Source organism: Mirounga angustirostris, unplaced genomic scaffold (assembly GCF_029215605.1).
Source record: "Mirounga angustirostris isolate CCGP_5_RB_7025 unplaced genomic scaffold, mMirAng1.0.hap1 SCAF_6, whole genome shotgun sequence".
In the NCBI taxonomy this organism is placed as follows: domain Eukaryota; kingdom Metazoa; phylum Chordata; class Mammalia; order Carnivora; family Phocidae; genus Mirounga; species Mirounga angustirostris.
Window position 1 is genome coordinate 21,169,515 of NW_026991714.1, and position 26,196 is coordinate 21,195,710.

General features: G+C 37.3%; 1 protein-coding gene across 3 annotated transcripts in view; it reads left to right on the forward strand.

Annotated features, from left to right (window-relative positions):
• CDC73 (cell division cycle 73) overlaps positions 1-26,196 on the forward strand; it is a 259,032-nt gene that overhangs the window by 117,164 nt on the left and 115,672 nt on the right. The window contains exon 16 of one of the 3 annotated variants that reach the window (XR_010412200.1): positions 2,730-2,896. The exons of 1 other annotated variant lie outside the window; for it this stretch is intronic. Coding sequence is in view for 1 of the 2 variants with exons in the window: in XM_064593895.1 (XP_064449965.1) it covers positions 2,730-2,785 (56 nt within the window). In the remaining variant the exon portion in view is untranslated. Of the gene's footprint in view, positions 1-2,729; positions 4,111-26,196 lie in introns of those variants that run through there. One more of the 3 variants, XM_064593895.1, reaches the window with a different exon arrangement.

Here is a 26,196-nt window from a genome sequence, read left to right on the forward strand (position 1 = left end):
ATTTACTGAATGGGTTTTTGTGGTGTGAGAAAGCCAAAGAATCCACATATTTAACAAGATTCTCATGTGATTCACGGATGCACTATTTTGAGAGTCATTGACTTTGAAAACCTGAAGCCAGATTATATTTTCAACCTCATCAAATGCTTCCCTCCCAAAAATTTAGGTCCACATATACCGCTTTGCAGTCTTTCAACATGCCATCCCTTTTCATAGCTCCATGCCTTAGTAAATGTTCCTTTCCCTGCATAGAAGATGTTCTTACCTTTCAAGACAGTTCAAATTCACACCTGTGAAATTCACATCTGTACTTATCAAATAACACATTTGTGTTTTTGTGATTTCTGCCCATTGTTTGCCAATGTTAGTCTTTGTCCCATATGAGAAAAAAAATCAGACCGTACTTAATGCTCTTAAAACCAATGGCACAGAGATAGATGTGTTTGCATCAATGTCATCTATGTTGATTGATTTAAGAACGGAAAACCAACTCTTCATTTCCCACATATATGACATCTACCTCACTTTAAAACCTTAAAGAAATCTATATATGTGAGGATTATCACAGAGATTGTCTCGGAAGAAATGAAACACACTAAAATACGTATGAAAGACTAAGCAAAGGTATACCAATATCCAATAAGGAGTAAGTATTCCCATTTTTCTTCTGTATGTTTATAGCACCAGTGCGCTGTAATGAATCATATTTCAAGATGGTGAGGTGGACCAGTTAACAAGTTAACTGTCTCTCAGCGCCAAATCCTCCCTTCTTTGCCCTATTTTGCGATACTGAAACTGGACCCTGTCCAGGTTTCTCCTGCACAGGCTTGATGTTAAGCTGTCACTGGAGGAACAACATAAGGCCATAACAGAAGAGTTTCTTTTTCTGTTCCTGGTGTGCTGTGTTTGACTTCGCTAACACCAGCAGCAGATTAGCATGCAGAAGGCCTGGGAGCCCCCATTCAACGGCCTTCATCGATCATCTGCAGCCCACACCTTCCTGAAAGTTCCTTTGCTCAAGGGAACAGTTCCTAAAGACCAACTGTGACCCACCCACACCCTCCAGGGCCTCCACCACCTGATGAGGTGCTCCAACTAGGCCAGCTCCACCTCCCCGCAGCTGTTAGTCTCTGTTTCTGTGTGAGCCATGCCCTCTCTGATGAGTTCTGACTCACCGGGGTAGGGTGGGGAGTGCGGTGACTCTTATAAGTTCTTTCTTTTTTATTCTCCCACCACTATAGAAGGAATAACTTCTTTCTAATTTCTATATCTGTTAGAATCTTCAACCACCTTTTATTAGCCGTTCTGTATATTTGATTTTCTCTATCAAGATTACTGATGGGGTTCCTGTCTCCTGACCGGATTCTGACTGATATATGGGGGTATGCTGCTCATGAGAGGTTTCTTTGAAAGTAAGGAATAAACTACTTCTTAGAAGCTGTGTTGCATCAGGAAGGACCACTGTGGTAGAATTATGGTTTACGTAAATATTTGAAGTTTCAGAAAGAGCAAATGAGAAAAACAACACTGGGGTGAATGTGTGGAAACGAGAGAAAGAAAGATTTGATAGAGTTTTGGTGGCTGGCCTGATTGAAACCATGGTGGTGGTGGGCATCTTTAGATCAATAAATACTAGTTTATTCACATGCTACAAAAAAATACAAAAGGAGGTGATTACTGTGTCAGATTCCCAGGAACCTTCCAGAGCTAGTTTGCAGATAAATGGTCTAATATATAAACATCTCTCTCTCTCTTTTACATATTTAGCATTCTTTTTTTTTTTTTTAAGATTTTATTTATTTGTCAGAGAAAGCACAAGCAGGGGGAGCGGCAGGCAGAGGGAGAAGCAGACTCCCCACTGAGCAAGGAGCTCCATGCGGGACTTGATCCTGGGATCCTGGGATCATGACCTGAGCCGACGCTTAACCGACTGATCCACCCAGATGTCCCAACATATTTAGCATTCTTCTACATTTTGCTTTGTTCACCTAAAAGTATATCTTGGAAATCATTGTATGTTTGTTCAGTTTTTTCCATCTTGTTCTCAGTTTTTTTTTAATTGAAGTAAACATATTGTAAATATCTTTTTCCTTTGAACTGGCTCTGTACTCTTTCGCACTGGCTGTGCAGAGATGTGGAGGCATCTCTGGGTTGAGTACAGTTCTGTCCCATCATAAACAGTGTTGCAGTAAATATCTATGTACATATATATTTGTACGTATGTAAGAGTGTATCTTAGATAAATTACTAAAAGTGGCATGACTGACTCAGATCATGTATTTTTTAAACTTTTTATTTTGAAATAATTACAGAATCATAGAAAGTTGCAAAACTACTAGAGAGGTCCCAGGTGTCCCCCTACCCAATTTCTCCTAATGACATCATCTTATATAACTATAGTACAATATTAAAACCAGGACATTGATACAACCTACAATCTTGTTTAGATTTCCCACCAGTTTTACATGCCTTCATCTGTGTGTGTGTATGATTCTATGCAATTTTATCACAAGTAGATTTGTGTAACCACCACCAAAGACAAGATGCAAAACTGTTCCATCAGTGCAAAGATCCTCTGTGCTACCCCTTTATAGCGACACCCACAGCGCCCCCTTCTCCGTCTCCCCATTCCTGCTCCTGGTAAGCAACTAATTTGCTCTCCAGTTCTATAATTTTGTCATTTTGAGAGTACAGTAGACCCTTCTTATCTGCGGTTTCACTCTCTGCAGGTTACAGTTACTCGTGGTCAACAGCTGTCTGGAGAGAGACGATCCTCTCCTTCTGATCATGTCGTCAAGAGGTCACTAGTAGCCTAACACTATTTCAGTGTCATCACCTCACTTCACCTCATCACGTAGACATTTTATCATCTCACATCATCACAAGAAAAAGAAGGGTGAGTACAGTAAGGTAGTTTGAGAGAGAGACTACATTTACATAATTTTTATTACAGTGTGGTTATAAAGGTTCTATTTTATTTTTATACTAACTAAATAATAGTTACCTGTTTCAGTTATTAACCTTTTACTGTGCCTAATTTATAAATTAAAGTTGATCATAGGTATGTATGTATAGGAAAACAATATATATGGGGTTCGGTACTATCTCTGGTTTCAGGCATCCACTGGGGGTCTTGGAACATATCCCCTGAAGATAAGGGGAAACTACTGTTTTATATAAATGGAATCATACAACATGTAACCTCTGAGGTTGGCTTTTCTCATGTAGCGTAGTGCCCTTGAGATCCATCCAACAGTTCCATGTGTCAGGAGTTGTTCCTTTTTATTTCTGAGTAGTGGTCACTGATATGGATGTATCATCATTTGGTTAACCATTCACCTATTGAAGGGTGTTAGGTTGTTTCCATCATTTGGCTATTACAAATAAATCTCTGAACATTCATATACATGTTGTTGTGTGTTTCTTTTCTGGGATAAATGTCTAAGACTGTGGTTGTTGGGTTGTATGGTAAGTATTATTTTAGTTTTTTAAAGAAACTGTCAAACTGTTTTCCAGAATGTTGGTACCATTGTATATTCTCACTAGCTGTGTATGAGAGATCCAGTTTCTCCACATCCTTGCTTGCATTTTATCTTGTCATGATTTTTTAGGAGTTTAGCTATTCTAATAGATGTATAGTGATGTATCTTAATGGTTTTAATTAGAATGTTCCCAGTGGCTAATGATGTTGAACATATCTTCAGGTACTAATTTGCTATCTGTATATTCTCTTTGGTGAAATGTGTGTTCATATCTTGCCCATTTTCTAGTTTGATTTTGGTTTTCTTTTTGCTGTTGAGTTCTTTATACAGGCAGTTCTCACTTTTCATGACTTTCTTTTTTTTCTTTGTTTGGAACAGTTCTTTTTTTTCCCCACTAGCTTTATTGATATATAATTGACATGTAACATTGGGTAAATCTAAGGTGTACAATATGATAATTTGATACATGTATCTATTGTGAAATGTTTACTACAATAAGATTAGTTAACACACCCTTTGCCTCACATAATTACCTTTTTTGTTGTTGTTATGGTGACATTTAAGATCTACAGTTCAAGCAACTTTCAAGTATGAATACACTATCATTAACCAGAGTCATCCTACTATATATTAGATTCCCAGAACTTACTTCTCTGGAAGTTTGTATGCTTTGACCAACATCTCATAATTTCTCTCACTGCCCAGTCCCTGGCAACCACCATTCTACTCTCTGCTTCTATGAATTTGGCTTCTTTAGAGTCCTCATTTAAGTGAGATCAGACAGTATTTGTCTTTCTCTGTCTGACTTATTTCACTTAACTTAATGCCCTCAAGGTCCAGCTACGTCACAAATGATAGGATTTCCTTTTATTTTATGGCTAAATAATATTCACATACCACATTTTTATTCATTCATCCATCCGTTGGTGGACATTTCAGTTGTTTCTATGTCTTGGCTATTGTGAATAATGGTGCAATGGACATAAAAGTAGATATCTCTTAGGGTTAGTGATTTAGTATCCTTTGGATATATACCCAGAAGTGGAATTCCTGGATCATATGGTAGTTCTATTTTTAGTTTTTTGAGGAGATTCCTCAATACTGTCCACTATAGTAGCTGTACCAGTTTACCCTATTCCCACCAATAGTGCACAAGGTTCCCTTTTCTCCACATTCTTAGCCACACTTATTATCTCTTGTCTTTTCAATAATAGTCATCCTAACAGGTGTGAGGTGACATCTTATTGGTTTTGGTTTGCATTTTCCTGATGATGAGTAATGTTGAGCACCTGTTCATGTATCTGTTGGTCATTAGTATATTTTCTTTGGAAAAATGTTATTCAGGTCTTTTGCCCATTTTTAAGTTGGATTATTTTATTTTTTGCTACTGGGTTGTATGAGTTCCTTATATATTTTGGGTATTATTACCCCTTAACAGATATTTGGCTTGGATGTGTTTTCTCCCACTTGGTAGGTTGCCTTCTCGTTTTGTTGTATGTTTCGTTTGCTCTGCAGAAGTTTTTTTGGTTTGATGTAGTCCCATTTGTTAATTTTTACTTTTTGTTGCTTGTGCTTTTAGTGTCATATCTAAACAATCATTTCTAAAATTAGTGTCAGAGAGCTTTTGTCATATGTTTTCATCTAGGAATTTTAAGGTTTCAGGTCTTACATATAAGTTCTTAATCTACTTTGAGTTAATTTTTGTGAGTGGTCAAAGATAGGGGTCTATTTTCATTCTTTTGCATATACATATCCAGTTTTTCCAGCACCGCTTATTGAAGAGACTGCTTTTTGCCCACTGAGTATTCTTGTCTTCCTTATCAAATATTAGTTACTTTATATGCATGGGTTTATTTCTGGGCTTCTGATTCTGTTTCATTGGTCTGTGTGTCTGTTTTTATGCCAGTACCACTGTTTTGGTTACTATAGCTTTGTAATATAGTTTGAAATCAGGAGGTGCAATGCCTCCTGCTTTGTTCTTTCTCAAGATTACTTTGGGTATTTCAGGGGTTTTTTTGCAGTTCTATACAAATTTCAGTGTTGTTTTTTTCTATTTCTGTGAAATATGCCATTGGAATTTTGGTAGAGATTGCATTGAATCTATAGATGGCTTTGGGTAGTATGGGCATTTTAATAATACTAACTCTCTGATCCATGAACATGAGATATCTTTCCATTTATTTGTGTCTTCTTTAATTTTTTTCAGCCATATCTTAAAGTTTTCAGTGTATAGATCTTTTACTTTTTTTGGTTAAAATTATTTCTAAGTATTTTATTGTATTTGAGGCTATTGTAAATTAGATGGTTTTCTTTACTTCTTTTTCAGATAGTTCATTGTTAGTGTATAGAAAAACAACTGATTTTTTAAAAAATTCCAGTTAACATACAGTATAATATTAATTTCAAGTGTACAATATAGTGATTCAACACTTCCATGCATCAGCCAGTGCTCATCACAGCAAGTGCCCTCCTTAATCCCCATCACCTATTTCACCCATCCCCCACTCACCTCCCCTCTGGTAACCATCAGTTTGTTCTCTATAGTTAAGAGTCTGTTTCTTGGTGTGCCTCTCTTTTTCCCTTTGTTCATTTGTTTTGTTTCTTAAATTCCATATGTAAGTGAAATCATGTGGTATTTGTCTTTCTCAGACTTATTTTGCTTAGCATAATACTCTGTTAGCTCCATCCACATCATTGCAAATGGCAAGATTTATTTATTCTTTTTTATGGCTGAGTAATATTCCATTGTGTGTGTGTGTGGTGTGCGTGTGTGTGTATGTGTGTGTATCGTATCTTATATATATATGTATCACATCTTCTTTATCCATTCATCAATCGATGGACACTTGGGCTATTTCCATAATTTGGCTACTTTAGATAATGCTGCTATAAACATCAGGGTGCATGTAACCCTTTGAATTAGTATTTTTTGTATTCTTTGGGTAAATACCTAGTCATGCGATTGCTGGATTGTAGGTAGGGTAGTTCTATCTTTAACTTTTTGAGGAGCCTCCATACTGTTTTCCAGAGTGGCTGCACCAGTTTGCATTTATGCATCTATATTCATCGGGGATATTGGCCTGGAGTTTTCTTTCCTTGTAGTATCCTTATCTGTTTTGGAATCTGGGTAATGCTGGCTGCATAAAATGAGTTTGGGAATGTTCCCTCCTCTTAATTGTTTCTGGAAGAGTTTGAGAAGAATTGGCATTTGACTCTTCTTTAAATGTTTTGTAGAATTCATGAGCAAAGCCACTTGGTCCTGGCTTTTCTTTGTTGGGAGATTGTTGATTACTGGTTCAATCTGCCTACTAGTAATTGGTCTGTTCAGGTTTCTTATATTTTTATAATTCAGTCTAGGTAGGTGTATGTTTCTGGGAATTTATCAATTTCTTGTAGGTTGTGCAGTTGTTAGCATATAATTTTTCATAATAGTCTCATGATTTTTTGTATTTCTGTGGTATCTGGCTATTTTTTTTTTTTTTTTTTTAGAGAGAGCATGTGTGCACATATATGGGAGCTGGAGAATAGGGGCTAGGGGCAGAGGGAAAGGGAGAGAGAGAATCTTAAGCAGGCTCCACACTCACCTGAGCCTTATTCAGGGTCTTAGTGCTGAGATCATGACCTGAGCCAAAATCAAGAGTTGGACGCTTACCCAACTGAGCCACCCAGGCGCCCCTGCAGTATCCATTTTAATATCTTATTTTTCATTTATAATTTTATTTATTTGAGTCCTCTCTTTTCTTGGTAAGTCTAGCTAAAGGTTTGTTAATTTTGCCTTTTTACAAAAACAACTCTTAGTTTTGTTGAAGTATTTTATTGCTTTTCTATTCCCTATTTCATATATTTCTGCTCTGATCTTTGTTATTTCCTTACATCTACGAACTTTGGGCTTAGTTTGTTCTTTTTAGAATAATTCATTGAGGTATAAGGTTAGTTGTTTACTTGAGGTCTTTTTTTTTTTTTTTAAATGTGGTCACTTATTTGCTATAAACTTCCCTCTTAGAATTGCTTTTGCTGTATCCCATAAGGTTTGGTATGTTGCATTTCCATTTTCATTTGTTTAAAAATATTTATTTATTTCCCTTTTGATTTCTTCTTTGACCAATTGATTGTTCAGATGTATGTTGTTTAATCTCCACGTATTTTTTAATTTGCCACTTTTCCTTTTAGTGATTTTTAGTTTCATGCCATTGTGATCAGAAAAGATACTTGGTATGATTTCAATATTTTTAAATTTGCTGAGAATTGTGACCTAACACATCCTGGAGTGTGTCCTGTGTGCTGATGAAAAGAATGTGTATTCTTCTGTTGGTGGATGGAATGTTCTATATATGTTTGGTTCATTTGGTCTGAAGTACAGTTTAAGTCCAATGTTTCTGTATTGATTTTCTGTCTGGATGATCTATCCATTGTTGAATGTGTGGTTTTGAAGTCCCCTACTATTATTGTTTTGTCTATTTTTCCTTCAGATCTGTAAGTATTTGCTGTATATATTTAGGCACTCCAATGTTGGGTGTATAAATATTTACAGTTGTTATACCCTTTAACCCTTTCATCCTTGTATAATGGTTTACATAATTCTTCTTTGTGTATCATTACAGTTTTTCTCTTAAAGTCTGCTTTGTCTGCTCTAAGTATGGGTACCCTTGCTCTCTTTAAGTTTCCCTTAGTGTGGACTGTCTTTTTCTATCCCTTCACTTTCAGCCTGTGTATATCCCTAGAGCTGACATGAATCTTTTGTAGGCAGCATAAACTCAGGTCTCTTTTTTATTTTTCTTATTCTTTCAGCCACTCTATGTCTTTTAATTTTAATTTTATTTTGTTAGTCACCGTACAGTACCTCATTAGTTTTTGATGTAGTGTTCCATGATTCATTGTTTTCATGTAACACCCAGTGCCCCATGCAATACATGCCCTCCTTAATACCCATCACCGGCTAACCCATTTCCCCTGCCCCCCTCCCCTCTAAAACCCTTGGTTTGTTTCTCGGAGTCCATAGTCTCTCATGGTTCGTCTCTCCCTCCAATTCCACCCCCCCCATTTTTCCCTTCCTTCTCCTAATGTCCTCCATGCTATTCCTTATGTTCCACAAATAAGTGAAACCATATGATAATTGACTTTCTCTGCTTGACTTATTTCACTTAGCATAATCTCCTCCAGTCCCATCCATGTTGATGTAAAAGTTGGGTGTTCTTTCTGATGGCTGAGTAATATTCTGTTGTATATATGGACCACATCTTCTTTATCCATTTGTCTGTTGAAGGGCATCTTGGCTCTTTCCACAGTTTGGCTATTGCAGACGTTGCTGCTATGAACATCGGGCTGCATATGGCCCTTCTTTTCACTACGTCTGTGTCTTTGGGGTAAATACCCAGTAATGCAATTGCTGGGTCATAGGGTAGCTCTATTTTTAATTTTTTGAGGAACCTCCACGCTGTTTTCCAAAGTGGCTGTACCAACTTGCATTCCCACCAACAGTGTAAGAGGGTTCCCCTTTCTCCACAACCTCTCCAACATTTGTTGTTTCTTGCCTTGTCAATTTTTGTCATTCTAACTGATACAAGGTGGTATCTCAATGTGGTTTTGATTTGAATTTCCTGATGGCTAATGATGATGAACATTTTTTCGTGTGCCTGTTAGCCATTTGTATGTCTTCTTTTGAGAAGTGTCTGTTCATGTCTTCTGCCCATTTTTTGACTTGATTATTTGTTTTTTGGGTGTTGAGTTTGAGAAGTTCTTTATAGATCTTGGAAATCAGCCCATTGTCTGTAGTGTCATTTGCAAATATCTTCTCCCATTCTGTGGGTTGCCTCTTTGTTTTGTTGACTGTTTCCTTTGCTGTGCAGAAGCTTTTCATCTTGATAAAGTCCCAAAAGTTCATTTTTGCTTTTGTTTCACTAGTCTTTGGAGATGTATCTTGAAAGAAGTTGCTGTGGCCGATGTTGAAGAGGTTACTGCCCTATGATCTCCTCTAGGATTTTGATGGATTCCTGTCTCACATTGAGGTCTTTCATCCATTTTGAGTTTATCTTTGTGTATGGTGTTAGAGAATGGTCGAGTTTCATTCTTCTGTATATAGCTGTCCAATTTTCCCAGCACCATTTATTGAAGAGACTGTCTTTTTTCCATTGTACATTTTTTCCTGCTTTGTCAAAGATTATTTGACCATAGAGTTGAGGGTCCATATCTGGGTTCTCTATTCTGTTCCATTGGTCTATATGTCTGTTTTTGTGCCAGTACCATGCTGTCTTGGTGATCACGGCTTGGCAATATAGCTTGAAATCAGGCAGTGTGATGCCTCCAGCTTTGTTTTTCTTTTTCAACATTTCCTTGGTGATTTGAGGTCTTTTCTGATTCCATACAAATTTTGGGATTGTTTGTTCCAGCACTTTGAAAAATGTCATTGGGATTTTGATCAGGATGGCATTGAAGGAATAGATTGTTCTGGGCAGCATAGACATTTTAGCAATGTTTATTCTTCCCATCCATGAGCATGGAATGTTTTTCCATCTTTTTGTGTCTACTTCAATTTCTTTCATGAATGCTCTGTAGTTCCTTGAGTTCAGATCCTTTACCTCTTTGGATAGGTTTATTCTGAGGTATCTTATGGTTTTTGGTGCTATTGTAAATGGAATCAATTCTCTAATTTCTCTTTCTATAGTTGCATTGTTAATGTATAAGAAAGCAACTGATTTCTGTGCATTGATTTTGTATCCTGCCACATTACTGAATTGCTGTATGAGTTCTAGTAATTTGGGGGTGGAGACTTTTGGATTTTCCACATAAAGTATCATGTCATCTGCGAAGAGAGAGAGTTTGGCTTCTTTGCCAATTTGAATACATTTTATTTCTTTTTGTAGGCTGATTGCTGTTGCTAGGACTTCTAGTACTATGTTGAACAATAGTGGCAAGAGTGGGCATCCTTGTCGTGTTCCTCATCTTAAGGGAAAGGCTCTCAGCTTTTCCCCATTGAGGATGATATTCGCTGTGAGTTTTTCATGGATGGATTTTATGAACTTGAGGAATGTTCCCTCTATCCCTATACTCTGAAGAGTTTTAATCAGGAAAGGATGCTGTATTTTGTCAAATGCTTTTTCTGCATCAATTGAGAGGACCATATGGTTCCTCTCTCTCCTCTTATTAATATGTTCTATCACATTGATTGATTTGCGAATGTTGAACCCTTGCATCCTGGGGATAAATCCCACTTGGTCCTGGTGGATGATCCTTTTAATGAATTGTTGGATCCTATTAGCTAGGATTTTGTTGAGAATTTTGGAATCCATATTCATCAGGGATATCGGTCTGAAATTCTCCTTTTTGGTGGGGTCTTTGCCTGGTTTGGGGATTAAGGTGATGCTGGCCTCATAGAATGAGTCTGGAAGCTTTCCTTTTGTTTCTATTTTTTGAAACAGCTTCAGGAGAACAGGTATTATTTCTTCTTTGAATGTTTGGTAGATTCCCTAGGGAATCCATCAGGCCCTGGACTCTTGTTTTTTTGGGAGGTTTTGATCACTGCTTCAATCTCGTTACTGGTATTGGCTGATTCAGGTTGTCAGTTTCTTCCTGTTTCAGTCTTGGCAGCTTATAGGTTTTTAGAAAGGCATCCATTTCTTCCAGGTTGCTTAAATTATTGGCATATTGTTGTTGATAATAATTTCTAATAATTGTTTCTGTTTTCTTGGTGTTAATCTTGATCTCTCCCCTTTCATTCATAATTATTAATTTGAGTCCTTTCTCTTTTCTTTTGGATAAGTCTGGTCAATGGTTTATTGATCTTATTAATTCTTTCCAAGAACCAGCTTCTAGTTTCGTTGATCTAATCTAATGTGTTTCTGGTTTCTAATTCATTGATCTCTGCCCTAATCTTAATTATTTCTCTTCTAATGTGTGGCTTAGGCATCATTTTCTGCTATTTCTCCAGTTCTTTAAGGTGTAAAGTTAGTTGGTGAATTCAGGATTTTTCTATTTTTTTGAGTGAGGCTTGGATGGCTGTGTATTTCCCCCTTAGGACGGCCTTTGCAGTATCCCATAGGTTTTGGACCAATGTGTTTTTGTTCTCATTGGTTTCCATGAATTGTCTGAGTTCTTCTTTGATTTCCTGGTTGACCCAAACATTCTTGAGCAGAGTGGTCTTTAGCTTCCAAGTGTTTGAATTTCTTTCAAATTTTTTCTTGTGATTGAGTTCTAGTTTTAAAGCATTATGGTCTGAGAATGTGCAGGGAATAATCTCAATCTTTTGGTATTGGTTGGGACCTGATTTGTGACCCAGTATGTGGTCTATTCTGGAGAATGTTCCATGTGGGGTGTTGTTTTAGGGTGGGATGTTCTGTATATATTTTTGAGGTCCATCTGGTCCAGTGTTTCATTCAAAGCTCTTGTTTCTTTGTTGATTTTCTGCTTAGATCATCTGTCTATTGCTGAGGGTGGAGTACTGAGGTCTCCTACAATTAACATATTATTATCAATATGACTCTTTATTTTGGTTAACAGTTGGCTTATGTAGTTGGTTGCTCCCATGTTGGGGGCATAGATATTTACAATTGTTAGATCTTCTTGTTGGATAGACCCTTTAAGAATTACATAGTGTCCTTCTGTGTCTCTTAACTATGGTCTTTAGCTTAAAATTTAATTTGTCTGATACAAGAATTGCTACCCCAGCTTTCTTTTGAGGTCCGTTGGCATGGAAGATGGATCTCCATCCCTTCACTTTCAGTCTGGATGTATCTTTAGGTTCAAAATGAGTCTCGTGTAGACAGCATATGGATGGGTCCTGTCTTTTTATCCAATCTGCAACCCTGTGCCATTTTATGGGAGCATTTAAGCCGTTCACATTGAGAGTGATTATTGAAAGATATGAATTTATTGTCATGTGAAGTCCTTGTTTCTATAGATTGTCTCTGTAAATTTCTGTTCTATATCACTCTTGGGGTCTTTCTCCTTTTATAGAACCCCCCTTAATATTTCTTGCAGGGCCGGCTTAGTGGTCACATATTCTTTCAGTTTCTGCCATCTTGGAAGCTCTGCATCTCCCCATCCATTCTAAATGACAGCCTTGCCAGATAAAGTATTCTTGGCTGCATGTTCTTCTCATTTAGTACCCTGAACATGTCTTGCCAGGCCTTTCTGGCTTGCCAGGTCTCTGTGAATAGGTCTGACGTTATTCTGATGTTCCTCCCTCTGTACATAAGGAATCTCTTCCCCCTAACTGCCCTTAAGATGGTTTCCTTGGTTCTAAGATTTGCGAGTTTTACTATTACATGCCAGGGTGTTGGCCTGTTTTCCTTGATCTTGGGAGGGGTTCTCTCTGCCACTAGGACAGACATGAATGTTTGTTTCATTCCCCACATTAGGGAAGTTCTCAGCTGTGATTTGCTCAAATATGTCTTCTAGTCCTCTGTCTCTCTCCACCCCCTCAGTGATCCCAATAATTCTGACATTGGAACGTTTCATGGCATCACTTATTTCTTTAATTCTGTTTTCATGGATTTTGAGCTGTTTTTCCCAGGCCTCCTCTTTTCCCTTCTTTTCTATCAATTGGTCTTCTAGATCACTAATTCACTTTTCTGCCTCATTTACCCTAGTTGTTAGAGTATCTAGATTAGATTGGATCTCATTGATAGCATTTTTAAGTTCTGCCAGTTCATCTTTCATTTCTGCCCTTAGAGATTCTATGTTGCCATTAATCAATTTTTCCATTCTAGCTATCGTCTTCATAACTGTACCCTGAAGTCTATTTCCAACATCTTGGTTATATCTGTATCCATTTATAAATCTGTGGCAGAAGTCACAGTCTCTGAGTCTTTCCTATTTTGGGGGTTCCTCCTCCTAGTCATTCTCGAAACTAGCCACCTGCAATATTCTGTTTGTAGAGATCCAGATACATCTTCTTACATCTCAGGCTGATTTTGTGGGTGCTCAGAGTGGTCTGGTAGATATCCAGTTCAATTCAGGGGACTGGTTGGAAGAGGGTCTCCTACACCTCTGCCATCTTTTCCTCCCAGCCACTCTGTCTTTTGATTGGAGAATTATCGCATTTACATTTAAAGGAATTACTGATAGGTAAGGACTTACTAATGCCATATTGTTCATTATTTTCTGGCTGTTTTGTAGTTTCTTTGTTCTTTCTTCCTCTCTTGCTGTCTTCCTTTGTGAACTGATGATTTTTTGTAGCGATATACTTTGATTACCTTCTCATTATCTTGTGTCCATCCACTGTAGGTTTTTGCTTTGTAGTTACCTTGAGGCTCACATGAAACATCTTTGAGATATAACAATCAATTGTGAGCTGATAACAACTTAACTTTGATTGCATTAAAAAAACTCTGTTTTTACACACATGCCCATATTTTATGTTTTTGATGTCACAGTTTCAATCTTCTTATATTGTGTACCCATTAACAAGTTATTGTAACTATATTTATTTTTGTACTTCTGTCCTTTAACTTTTATATTAGAGTTAAATGATTAACACATCACCATGTTACATACAATATTGGAGTATTTAGAATTTGATTCTGTACTTATCTTTACCAGTGTGTTTTATATTTTCATATTTTCATGTTACTAGTTAGCATCCTTTCATTTCAGCTTGAAGAATTCCTTTCAGCATCTTTTGTAAGGCAGGCCTAGTGATGAAGAATTGCATCAGTTTCATTTCTCTGGGAAAGCCTTCATTTCTTTTTCATTTTTTAAAATCTCTTTTTCATTTCTAAAGGATAATTGTCAAATAGAGTATTCTTTGTTGGCAGTGTTTTTCTCTTAGCACTTTGAATATATCATCCCACCTTCTCCTAGCCTGTAAGGTTCCTGCTGAGAAATCCACTGATAGCCTTATGGGTGTTCCTTGTAAGTGATAAGCTTCTTTTCCTGGGCTGCTTTCAAGATTCTGTCTTTGTTTTTTTGACAGTTTTATTATACTGTGTCTTGGAGAAGATCTCTTTGAGTTGAATTTGTTTGGGGACCTATTAGCTTCCTGAATTTGGATGTGCAAATCTTTCACCAGTTTTGGGAGGTTCTAAGCCATTATTTCTTTAAATATGTTTTCTGCCCCCCTTTGCCTCTCTTCTTCTCGGACTCCAATAATGCATGGATTGTTCCTTTTATTTTATTTTATTTTTAAGATTTCATTATTTATTTGAGAGAGAGTGAGAGAGAGCATGAGAGGGAAGAGGGTCAGAGGGAGTAGCAGACTCCCCGCTGAGCAGGGAGCCCAATGTGGGGCTCAATCCCAGGACACTGGGATTATGACTTGAGCTGAAGGCAGTCGCTTAACCAACTGAGCCACTGAGGTGCCCCAGATTGTTCCTTTTATTGATGTTTAATTATTCCCTTGTCTATCTCTTCCTGTCTTTTTCTTTTTGTTTTTGCTCCTCTGGTTGGATAATTTCAAATGACCTGTTTTGGGGTTTACTGATTCTTTCTTCCACTTGGTCCAGTCTGCTGTTGAAGCCCTCTATTGAATTCTTTGTTATAGTCATTTTATTCTTCAGCCTCAAAATTTCTGTTTAGTTCTTTATGTTTTCTATCCCTTTGTTACTTCTCAGTTTGTTCTTTTATTGTTTTCCTGGTTTCATTGAATTGTTTGTGTTCTTTTTAGCTTTCTGAGCATCTTTAGAACAATTATTTTGAATCCTTTGTCAGACAATTCATGTATCTCCATTTCTTCATATTCACTTAATGGGAGTTTACTGTGTTCCATTGGTGGTGTCATGTTTTCTTGATTCTTCATGCCTACTTTCCACAGTCATACAGCTAAGAATCACATTTTCCATGTATTGTGCATAATTATTGTCATACCTAATGAGTGTTATAATAATACAATTGATAATAATTGTTATTTTCCATTTCCATCTCCAAATAGATGGCATTTGAATTGAAGCAGTTGCCATTCTTTTGTGAAAATGTAAGGGTTTAACTTGACCATTTGCTAGCTGTCGCTTGGTATGTTTGCATGGAAGTTTCAACAAAGATGCCACAAAGCATTGTGTATATTTTGTCACCAAAAATATAGCTGTGAATCTGCTTAAATACTTGTATAATTGGCATCTTTATTATGTTGAGTCTTCTAATCCATGAAAACAGTATGTATTCCACTTATTTAGGTTTTCTTTGATGTTTTTATCAGTACTTTATAGTTTTCAGCATATAAGTTCTATTAGATTTATACCTAAATATTTCTCCTTTTTTTGAGTGATTATAAATGGCATTGTATTTTTAATTTCAGCCTCTTTGTGTTTATTGCTAGTATGTAGAAATACAAGTGATGTTTTTATGTTGATTTTTTATCCTGCAGTCTTGCTAAACTCATTTAGAAGGGTTTTTTGTTTGTTTGTTTGTTTGTTTTGGTTTTGGTTTTGGTAGATTCCTTGGTACTTTCTATGTAGATCATTATGTCATTCGCAAATAGAGCCAGTTTTATTTTTTCCTTTTCAATCTGTGTGCCTTTTATTTCTTGCCTTATTGCAATGGTTAAATTTTCCATTAATATGTTGAATCAGAAATGTACTGCTTAAAAAAAAAAAAAACAACTTACAGTCAAAATGTACACCAGGGGGATGCCTGGGTGGCTCAGTCATTAAGTGTCTGCCTTCAGCTCAGGTCATGGTCCCAGCGTCCTGGGATTGAGCCCCGCATCGGGCTCCTTGCTCGGCGGGAAGCCTGCTTCTCCCTCTCCCACTCCCCCTGCTTGTGTTCCCTCTCTTGCTGTCTCTCTCCCTCTCTCTGTCAAATAAATAAATAAAATCTTAAAAAAAAAAAATGTACACCAGGGATTGTGATCTAAAATACCCTAGGACCAGGCAAATAATATGTATAAATTGGATGAAGTAGTAGTAATTAATGGGAATGTATACTGGAGAATATATGTACCTCCTAAAGATAAAGATAAAAGATAACCAAATCCAAAGACTTAAAAACCACTGTTTTTTGTCTTTTGTTTTTTTTCTGGCCAAACAAAATATATTTTCAAGCAGGGTTTGGCTGAAGATAATCATTGGTCTCCAGCCTCTGCATGGAGTTGCATTCAAAGAAAATGCAAATCGAACTCCACAAGCCTTGAGTAATACCTTAGATTCTACATGTGCCAAATAAGAGCCCTACTTTCTGTGGATTATAATCAGATCATATTGAGATAAGGATTAAGACTCAGTTGGCAACAGATGTTACATTGGTTAGCTATTCATATATAACGTACCACCCCTAAACTATTTATTATTGCATTTATTCTTAGTCTGTGTGTCAGTTGGTCAAGGCAAAATTTCAAAATTGCAATTCAATCTTATACACATTTTCTGCAAATTACTAAATCCTTCTCTCCCTATTTATGGAAAGTATTGTATTAGTTTTCCATGACAAAATACTCCAGACTTGGTGGCTTAAAGAACAGAAATTGATTTTTCACAGTTCTTGAGGCTAGAAGTCTAAGATCAAGGTGTCAGCAGGGTTGGTTTCTTCTGAGTCCTTTCTCATTCGCTTGTAGATGGCTGTCTTCTCCCCGTGTCTTCATGTGGTTTTCCCTATGTGAATATCTGTGTTCTAAGGTTCTCTTCTTATAAGAACACTGGTCATGTTGGATTAGGACTCACTCTAATGACCTCATTTTAACTTAATGACCTTTTTAAAATCCTGTCTTTAAATAGAGTCACATTATAGTTTTTTCATGTGTCATCCTTTCATTTTCCTCCAGATGAAATTTTTAGCAGGACCTTTACTTTTCTGCCCCCTCTTATATGAGAGTACTATAGTTACTCAAGTCATAAACCCTGGCTTAATTTAATTCAGATATTAAAATATATAGTTAATCAAAACTCAAATTTGATTTAATGCCACATCCTCACACCCTTCCTGGCTGCTTGGAAGCACTGAGTGGGGAGGGGTCAGGGTTTGGCAGCTTTTCTATTTCTCCGTTTCCTCCTCCCTAAAGTTGACCTGCCCCTCTACCCCTACTTTAACTCCAACACTGGAGCTGGGAGGGAGGAATAGTTAGACATGGAAAATTCCTATAGGGATGGTACCCTTGGGAGCTGACTTCACACTCTTTGAGCCCAGCATAGGCTCAAAGCAGACGATGGCTCTTGTGGGTATATTTTGTAGATTAGCAGAGGTTTTATGCTGGGTGCCTCTCTTCTGCATTTCACAGGACCTGGGAAAATTCCTCTTTTTTCCTGGCAGCATCTTGAAACAATTTCCTCTTTACCTCCAGCTTGTTTTCCAAGATCAATCTGCTTCTCCAGGAGACAACCCATACCAACTCCCTCCTCCTTATGGTCCGCATCTAGTCCATGGAGAACATCTGCCCAGCTGCAGCTCAGGCCACCATTTGTGTTAGCTCTCTCTGACATGAGTTAGCCGAACTCAGACACCTTAACCAACTGAGCCACCCAGGCGCCCCTAGAAATATGGGAGGAGCTGTGAAGTCATACTGCTAAGGGTATGTGTATGGGAACAAAATAATTTGTAGCCATTTTTAGACTCTAAGACAGATGTCTTAGCTTTGTTTTCTAGTTTTATCAAGAGGCTGTCATTAAAAAAAAAACAAAAACAAAACAAAAGCAAACTCTTGGTAAAGCAAATATACTCAACTTAAGAATTTGTATTTTATTATTTTTTGCCTTCTGAATAAAGTCCTACAGTCTCATTACCTATTCTGTGCTTTCCTTTATATCTACTCTTAATCAGCATATCTCCTTAATCTTTTAGAGTTCAGAGCCCACAGTCCATTAGTAATTATGGTAACTACAAGGAAGCTGTTTATTTTTTTTCCCTCCAAATTCCCTATAGGGTGGCAAGAATAAAATTTTGATTTATAGTTGAGTTAGAAAGTGAAAATAAAAATTGTAATAGTTGGTAAATCTGCTTAAAAATGACTGTTTTTAAAAACTGACTGCTAAATATACCGAATTAAGTTAATTGAACAAATATGAAGGTTCTCTGTATGCCAGACACTGTTCTAGATGCTGAAAATATAGTGAACAAAATGGACAATGACTTGTTTTCACTAAGCTTATCTCTAGTGAGGAAGGCAAATAATAAGAGCTAAACAAATAAACAAGTGAAGTAATTTTGTATTTTTATTAGTTTTGTAAGATAAATCATAAAAATAATGATGGAGAAAATAAGAGTATTAAGTATCACTACTACGATTATTTCAGAAGCTCATTAAGTTTGCTAAATTGCTGATTCTATATAACATTGAAATGTGCAAAAGTCCAATTTTGAATTTAAACAAGTCAAATAAAACCCAACAAATAGAGGCCCACAGTTCTGAAAATAATAGTTTCTTACTCCTTTTATAGGAAATTTAAGGAAATAAAGATGACAACTGCATATATCATAAGCATATTTATATTGAACTTCAAGAAAGCTTACACTAGTGTTCTTTGGTGGTAAGCAACCAAAATCAATTTTAATTAACTTAAGACTGAGAAAAAGTCTGGAGGGGCATGGGAAAGCTCCCAGGATTGAGGGGAAGGGTAACGAACTAGAATGAAAACAGAGAAGAAGTAGAAGAGCTTGAGTGGCTTTGGGTTGGTGTATGTAACAGATAGATTGCATTTAATGGCTGGGATTCTTCATCTCCTCTTGTATCTGTACTCTTTGTCATCTAACTTTTCAGTATGTAACTTTGCAATATTCTTCCACTATGGATGGGGCTTTTTGCCCTATTCCTTGACTCTGGGCTCAGTTTTGGGACTTGTTTCAGTCAATGGGATGTTAGTAAATGTGACATAACCAGAAGCTTGAAAAGTGTTTGCACAATAATGTTTGTTTGCTCTTACTATTCTGTCATTACCATGAGAACATGCCAGGCTAACCTACTGGGAATGAGAGTTTCATAGCCCAGTGTCCCATCCTCACACTTAACAGCAAGCTCCCTGCCAGACATGTGGACAAGCTCAGCCATAACAAGAAGAACCACTTAGTCACTGATCAGCAGATTTATGAGCCAAATAATGCTTATTCTTTCAAGGAACTGGGTTTTAGAGTTGGTTACATAATATGGTGGCAAAACATAACTGATATAATGAGGATCTCAGAAGAGTAGCTGATGGATGCCTATTTTAGGCATAGCTATTGTCAGTTCTTTTGTCATTCTGCTCAGCATTCAGATTCTGTAAATAAAAACATAAATTGACCTAGCTTGGGTCATGTGTGCACACCTTGGCTAGAAGAGAGCAGATCACCTTGTCATTTCCACTAGTCTTTATCCAGTGGAGGATGTGCTAAATCTCCTTAAAAAAGGCAGAATGAATATTGATTTGATGAAAATACCTACAAGGCATTTATTTACTGAATGACACTGAGTGTTTGTTTAAAAAGTGTTTTATGTTATTGACAAATATTTAAATGTTAGGGTGTTTAAAAAGAAAAAAGACTATTTTTTTTAAGAATCAGTTTGATTAGGAATTCATTTATTCATTCAACAAGCACTTACTGACCTGCTATCACAAGGCACTGTGCGAGGGCTAAAGATACAGAAATAGCAAATCTGTGTTTTGTTTTGTTTTTTTAAATCATCACCACTTGGAGAGACAGGCAATGAATCCCATGATTATATTGTGGTAGAGTGCTAAGTTGAAATACATATGGGGTGAGATGAGAGAAGAGGGTAGGTGGGTCCTACCTCATTCTAGGGGTCTCAGAGAGGAATACAAGAGGAAAATGATGCCTTAACTAATCTGGAAGGTGGATGAGAATGGAGAAGACTGTTCCAGACAGTTCATGTGCAAAGACAAGAAGGAATGAGAGAAAATGGTGAATTGAGGGAATTACTTGTATCTGATAAAACCAAGTGGTTTGAACTGATTGAGAATGAAAAGCAGACAATGGCCAGATCATGCAAGCCAATGCTTGAAATGTTAAAGGGCTTTAGACGTTGTCCAAAGGTGATAGAAAACTGCTGAGGAATTTTAAGAGTGGCATGCTTAGTTTTTTAAAAATTGGGGTAAGAGGCGCCTGGGTGGCTCAGTTGTTAAGCGTCTGCCTTCAGCTCAGGTCATGATCCCAGGGTCCTGGGATCGAGTCCCACATCAGGCTCTCTGCTCAGCAGGAAGCCTGCTTCTCCCTCTCCCACTGCCCCTGCTTGTGTTCCCTCTCTCACTGTCAAATAAATAAATAAAAAATCTTTAAAAAAAATTGGGGTAAAAACCATATAACATAAAATTTACCATCTCAACCATTTTTGAAGTATAGAGTTCAGTAGTAGTAAGTATATTCACATTGTTGTGAAACAGAACTCTAGAACTTTTTCACCTTACAAATCTGAAACTATATCCATTAAGCAACATCTCCTCTCTTCCCCCTCCCCACAACCCTCCGTAACTACCATTTTACTTGCTGTTTCTATGAGTTTGACTACTTTTGATACTTCATATAGGTAGAATCATACAGTATTTGTCTTTCTGTAACTGGCTTATTTCACTTAACATAATGGCCTCAAGGTTCATCTACATAGTAAGTATGTGACAGGATTTCCTTCCTTTTTAAGGGTGAGTCATATTCTGTTGTATGTATTTTGTTTATTCATCTGTCCATGGATATTTGTGTTGCTTCCACCTCTTGGCTATTATAGTGCTGCTATGAACATGAGTGTGCAAGTATCAGCACACTCATTTTAAGAAGCACACTGGCAACAGTCTAGTTGGAGGATGGACTGGAGTTGTTTGCCCCTGGAAGTGGAAAGGTGAGATCATAAGTTCTGAACTCAGATAGTGGTAGTGGTGGAGAGAGACAGGCGGGACAGATTTGAAAAAGATTTAGACTTACAGAATTGAAAATACTTCCAAATTGAACAGTTAGATGTAGTGTGGGAGGAGTGAATGAGAAAAAAAACTGTGATTGCAGTTGGTTTACAGGTAGAGTATGAATGAAGCCATTGAGTTTTGAAGCTAATGTCAACCTAAGGACAGATTTGTGAGGAGAGGCTGTGCCTGACTAAACAGGAAGAGTAAAACACTGGAAAGAAATAAGGGGACCCACAGGTTCCTCAATGTCCAGATCTAATTTATATGCAGGATAAATATAGTCACAGGAACAGAAGGGGTTAGTTGTGGCCACATTCTTTTTGTGAACTGGCAGCATGAAAAGAGCATTTAGAGAAGATATACCAGAGGAGGCGTCTGCATTGTATGATGGCACTTTAGATAGTTTGGGGTTAAGTACTATTGTTATAGGATCAAAGACTGTATGTAATGCCAGAATACTCAAGCTCATGCCGAGCTTTGAAGCTTGTGAATCTGGAATGCCTGTACAGTATTGGAATAATCCTGGAGATCATAAAACAAAGAGGCTCCACCTATCAAAATTATTGTTGCTGAAATCATACATGAAGGCTGGTGTTCTCAGGACTTTCTTTATATTAACACCAGTTGTGCATAGGGCCTAGAGAAGTTTGCATCCTAAAAATGTGCATTTTTTAATATTTAAGTTTTTGCTACATTAATCCCTTTTTCTATATGTTTGGATTTTGAATGAAGATTTGGTGTTCTAAAATTTTTATCTGGAAGTAATTTCAAATTTACAGAAAAGGTGTAACAAAAGCACTAAAAAATCCAAATATCTTCTACCTAGTTTTACATAATCTTAAGATAGCTTAACATTGTTAACATTTAAATGCTATAACATTTGCTCTTTCTCTGTCCCTCTCTCTCCCCCATCTCTCAACACACACACACACACACACACACACACACACACATTTTCCTGTCATTTGAGAGTAAATCGCATGTATCATTGTCCTAGTATTTAGTGTGTATTGGTTAAGAAGGGGGATATTTTCTTATATAAACACAATACAGTTATCAATGTAAATAAATTTAATATTGATGCAGTACTTCTATCTACTCTACCATCTATGTTCTACTTTTGTCAATTGACCCAATAATGTCCTTTTTAATACCATTTCCCCCTTCCAGTACAGGATCCAGTCTAGGATTACGTATCAATTTAATTGGCATGACTCCTTAATCTTCTCCATTCTGGAGGCGTTCCCCAGTCTTTCGTGACACTGCCATATTTAAAGAATACAATCTCCTTCTTTTAAATAAGATACTTCTCATTTTGGGTTTGTCGGATATTTCCTCATGACTATCCTCAGGTGGTATTCCTTGTAGTAATCCTACTTAAGTGATGTTGAGACATTCTGCAGTCAGATGCTCTACCCCTGAGCTATACCCCCACACCTTGTTGAGACATTCTGAAGATACAATGTCTGGGGGCACACAATATCCTTTTGCCCCTCTATGGTGGTGATATCTGATCAGCTGGTCAAAGGGCCATCCAGTTTCTTCACTATATATTTACTGCCTTTTCCTTGCATACTTAATAAGCAACTTGTGGGGAGATGCATTAAGATTGTGCAGATATACTGCTTCTCATCCAAAATTCCCTTCTTGGTTCAGCTTCCATTGACATTTCTTGCCTGAACTAGTTTTTCCCGCTTTCCAGTGATGATAGAGAAATGGTAGCTCTGCAACTTGAACCCTCTGTCCTCCATGTCGACCAGTTGGCGCTTAGCCACCTGAGTGCTGAAACAAGTGCCCTCCCTTCTCCCATTCACCTATTTGTATTCTAATCTGTTTATTATCAGTTCAGACTCATGGATTCCTATTTTTTAATGGCTTACAAATTCATTACTGTCCCACATTTGTTCTGTGGGATTCCCTTCAAGCTATCTTCTGTATCCTCGTGACACCCCCTCCCCCATCCTATTTTTGAATATTTTCTAACTTTATGGCATAATAAGACTCATGAGATTTAGATTTAATAATCTGAATCTGGCAATGTCACAAATCTAATGTAAAATTAAATCATCTTGTTCACTTGGAATCTTCATCTCATGATGGAAATTATTAAAGAGCTGTCTATATCTATGACCCAAAGACAAACAGTCATCTGACAAATCTATCGTTGCTACATCAAACTGACAGCAATTGACAGAGAAATCAGCTGTATATCATAGGATATTGAAGAATTTTAATAAATCTTTGCTTTGTAAATGTTAAAAGTTTTTATTTGGTGGCCTCGTTTAAATGGCATATTACCTATTTTAAAACAATCTTCATAGAAATATCATTCAAGAAACAAAACTTTGAAGGGGCGCCTGGGTGGCTCAGTTGGTTAAGCGACTGCTTTCGGCTCGGGTCATGATCCTGGAGTCCCGGGATCGAGCCCCACATCGGGCTCCCTGCTCGGCAGGAAGCCTGCTTCTCCCTCTCTCACTCCCCCTGCTTGTGTTCCCTCTCTCGCTGCCTCTCTCTCTCTGTTGAAAAATAAATAAAATCTTTAAAAAAAAAAAAAAAGGAAAAAAGAAACAAAACTTTGAAGATAGGAATTTCTTTGGAAAGCGTACTTAGCTAGTGGGTCTCAACAGAAAAGTTTTCATTTTGTTTATTACTCTTTTGTGTTAAGATACTTTAAGCAAGGTATTTGAGATTTCTTGAGAGATTTTGCTCTAGATATTTCTTTTTACATTTCTATATACTTCAACATCATATCACTATTTCATGTTAATTGTAAAATTATTTCATCTGTACCTTTTTATTTCATGCTCATGCTTCTCCTCTCCTACCATGGTTCCCTGTCAACTTTGGCTACAAGAAAGAGAAATCAAAGTTATAGAGTTCAGAGATCTTTGTCAGAGGTCTTATTTAATGAAAATGTCCCTTGTGTTAAATTATTTGAATGGTGTTTAGAATCAGTCCTGCAGGGAGAAGTATATTCTTTGTGTGTTTTATTATTTGTAACTTAGTTCATAGTACCTTGAATAATTTTTCTAACAGCATCAAGGTGAGTAAATATGCAATAATATACTCTATTGAAACATCCTTTAAAAAATTAATTCAGCAAGTATTATATATTTATTTGATTGCTTTGATTGCTTACCATGCGCTTGGCATTGTGCTGTTTTAGAGGCATCAGAAAAGTTCTATAATATTCTATTCCAGTGAAAAGGTTAAGACTTTTGGGAAATATAAAAAAATTACAAGAAATACTAGATAATAGTATCAGTGAGAATTACTGGGTTAGGTGTTAATGTAGAACTACAACTTTGATAGAGCTGTGCTTGAAATTCGTTCTCTGAGTGTACTATTTATCTAGCAGTGTGTCACAAACTATCCCGAAACTTGGCAGCTTAACACAACAAACAGTTATTATCTCACGGGGTTCATGAAGCCAGACATCCAGGAGTGGCCTGGCTGGGTGGCTCTGGCTCAGCATCTCTCTTGAGGTTCCTGACAAGTTGTCAGTATAGGCTGCTGACATCTCAAGGCTAGAGAATCTGCTTCCAGGCTGACTCATATCAGGATCAGCAAGTCTCTGTTCTTTTATGGCTGTTGAGGGAAGCTTTAGTTCCTCACCGTGTAAACCTCCCCATAGGACTGCTCACAACATGGCACCTTGCTTCCCCCAGAGTGAGCAGTCTGAGAAGGAAGGAGAGTGAGTGCCCAAAGTGGAAGTCACAGTCTTTTTATAACTAACCTTGAGAGTGACCTATGCTATTGGTCACACAGACTAATTCTGGTAAAATGTGTGGAGGACGACTCCCGAGGGTGGGTTCAGGAGGCAGGGTTTCTTGGGAGCCATTATGGAGGCTGTCTACCGTACAGAGGCAGGTCAGCTTCGCAGTGGAAGAACCGCTAGTCCTCTGAGGCAGCTGGTGGAGTCTGTAGTGTGTCCTCCAAGACCTTACCTGCTGGCAGCTGGCCCATTTATAATGGTCTGCTTGGGGCCCAGATGGCTGGTTGGCTGAGGTAGCCTTAATTTCAAGAATCTTGAGGCGGTGTGGACAGCTTACAGTATAGAACATCAGAAATATAAGATTTGAACCATCCCTTTGATCTTGCCTCTGTCTAGCCACCTGAATAGCCTATAATAAGCCTGTTTTATCCCAGGATATTTATTGAACCCTGGAGATACAGTGGTGAACAAATAGAAATGATTTTGACCCTTACACAACATTCAGTGTGATAGGCCAGATATGTATTAAACAACTAATGTCACAGATAATCATTTAATTACAATTATGACAATGGCAGCTGTTTTATTTTAAAGTCCATGGAAAGTGTCAGTGCCTCTTCTAGGCAGGGACACAAAGTCAGCTTTGAGCTGATCTTCAGAGGCCTAATAGTTATGTAACTGTAAAATGAATGGGCAACCTTCACCTTGGGTTTAGAATAAGGCCTTTTTTTTTTTTGGTAGAGGAGGCAGATTGCTTGCAAACTGCTTCCTTTGTGGATGTGATGAGTTCAGAGAAGCCACGCAGAGGAGATCTGAGAACAGAGCACACGTCATCTCCTACAGCTCGATCTTTAGGTTCTCACTATATCTTCAGCATGTTGAGCAACAGTGTTTCTGGGAAGATTTACAATTACAGAAATTTGTTCCCCTTCAGAATACATAATCTCTGCTGTAGTCATTAGGCACATTCAAAAAATATATTAATAATCCATTAAAGGTATTGATGCCTTGCCAATTAGGTGATTTAATATTTGATGTGCCTCATATCCTCTAGCTTATTTATTTATTTTTTTCTAGCTTATTTGTATTAAAAAAACAGTGAGTTGAAATTTTAGTCTTCTTTTAAGTGCATTAAGTTTTCATCAAGCCTTTTAGGTTAATTGGTCACAGTGCTTGCTTTGTTTCTGTGATTGTGTCATGATGGCATCTTAAGTTGTCTTCTTTTGATAGAGACACACTTTTGTATAATCAATAT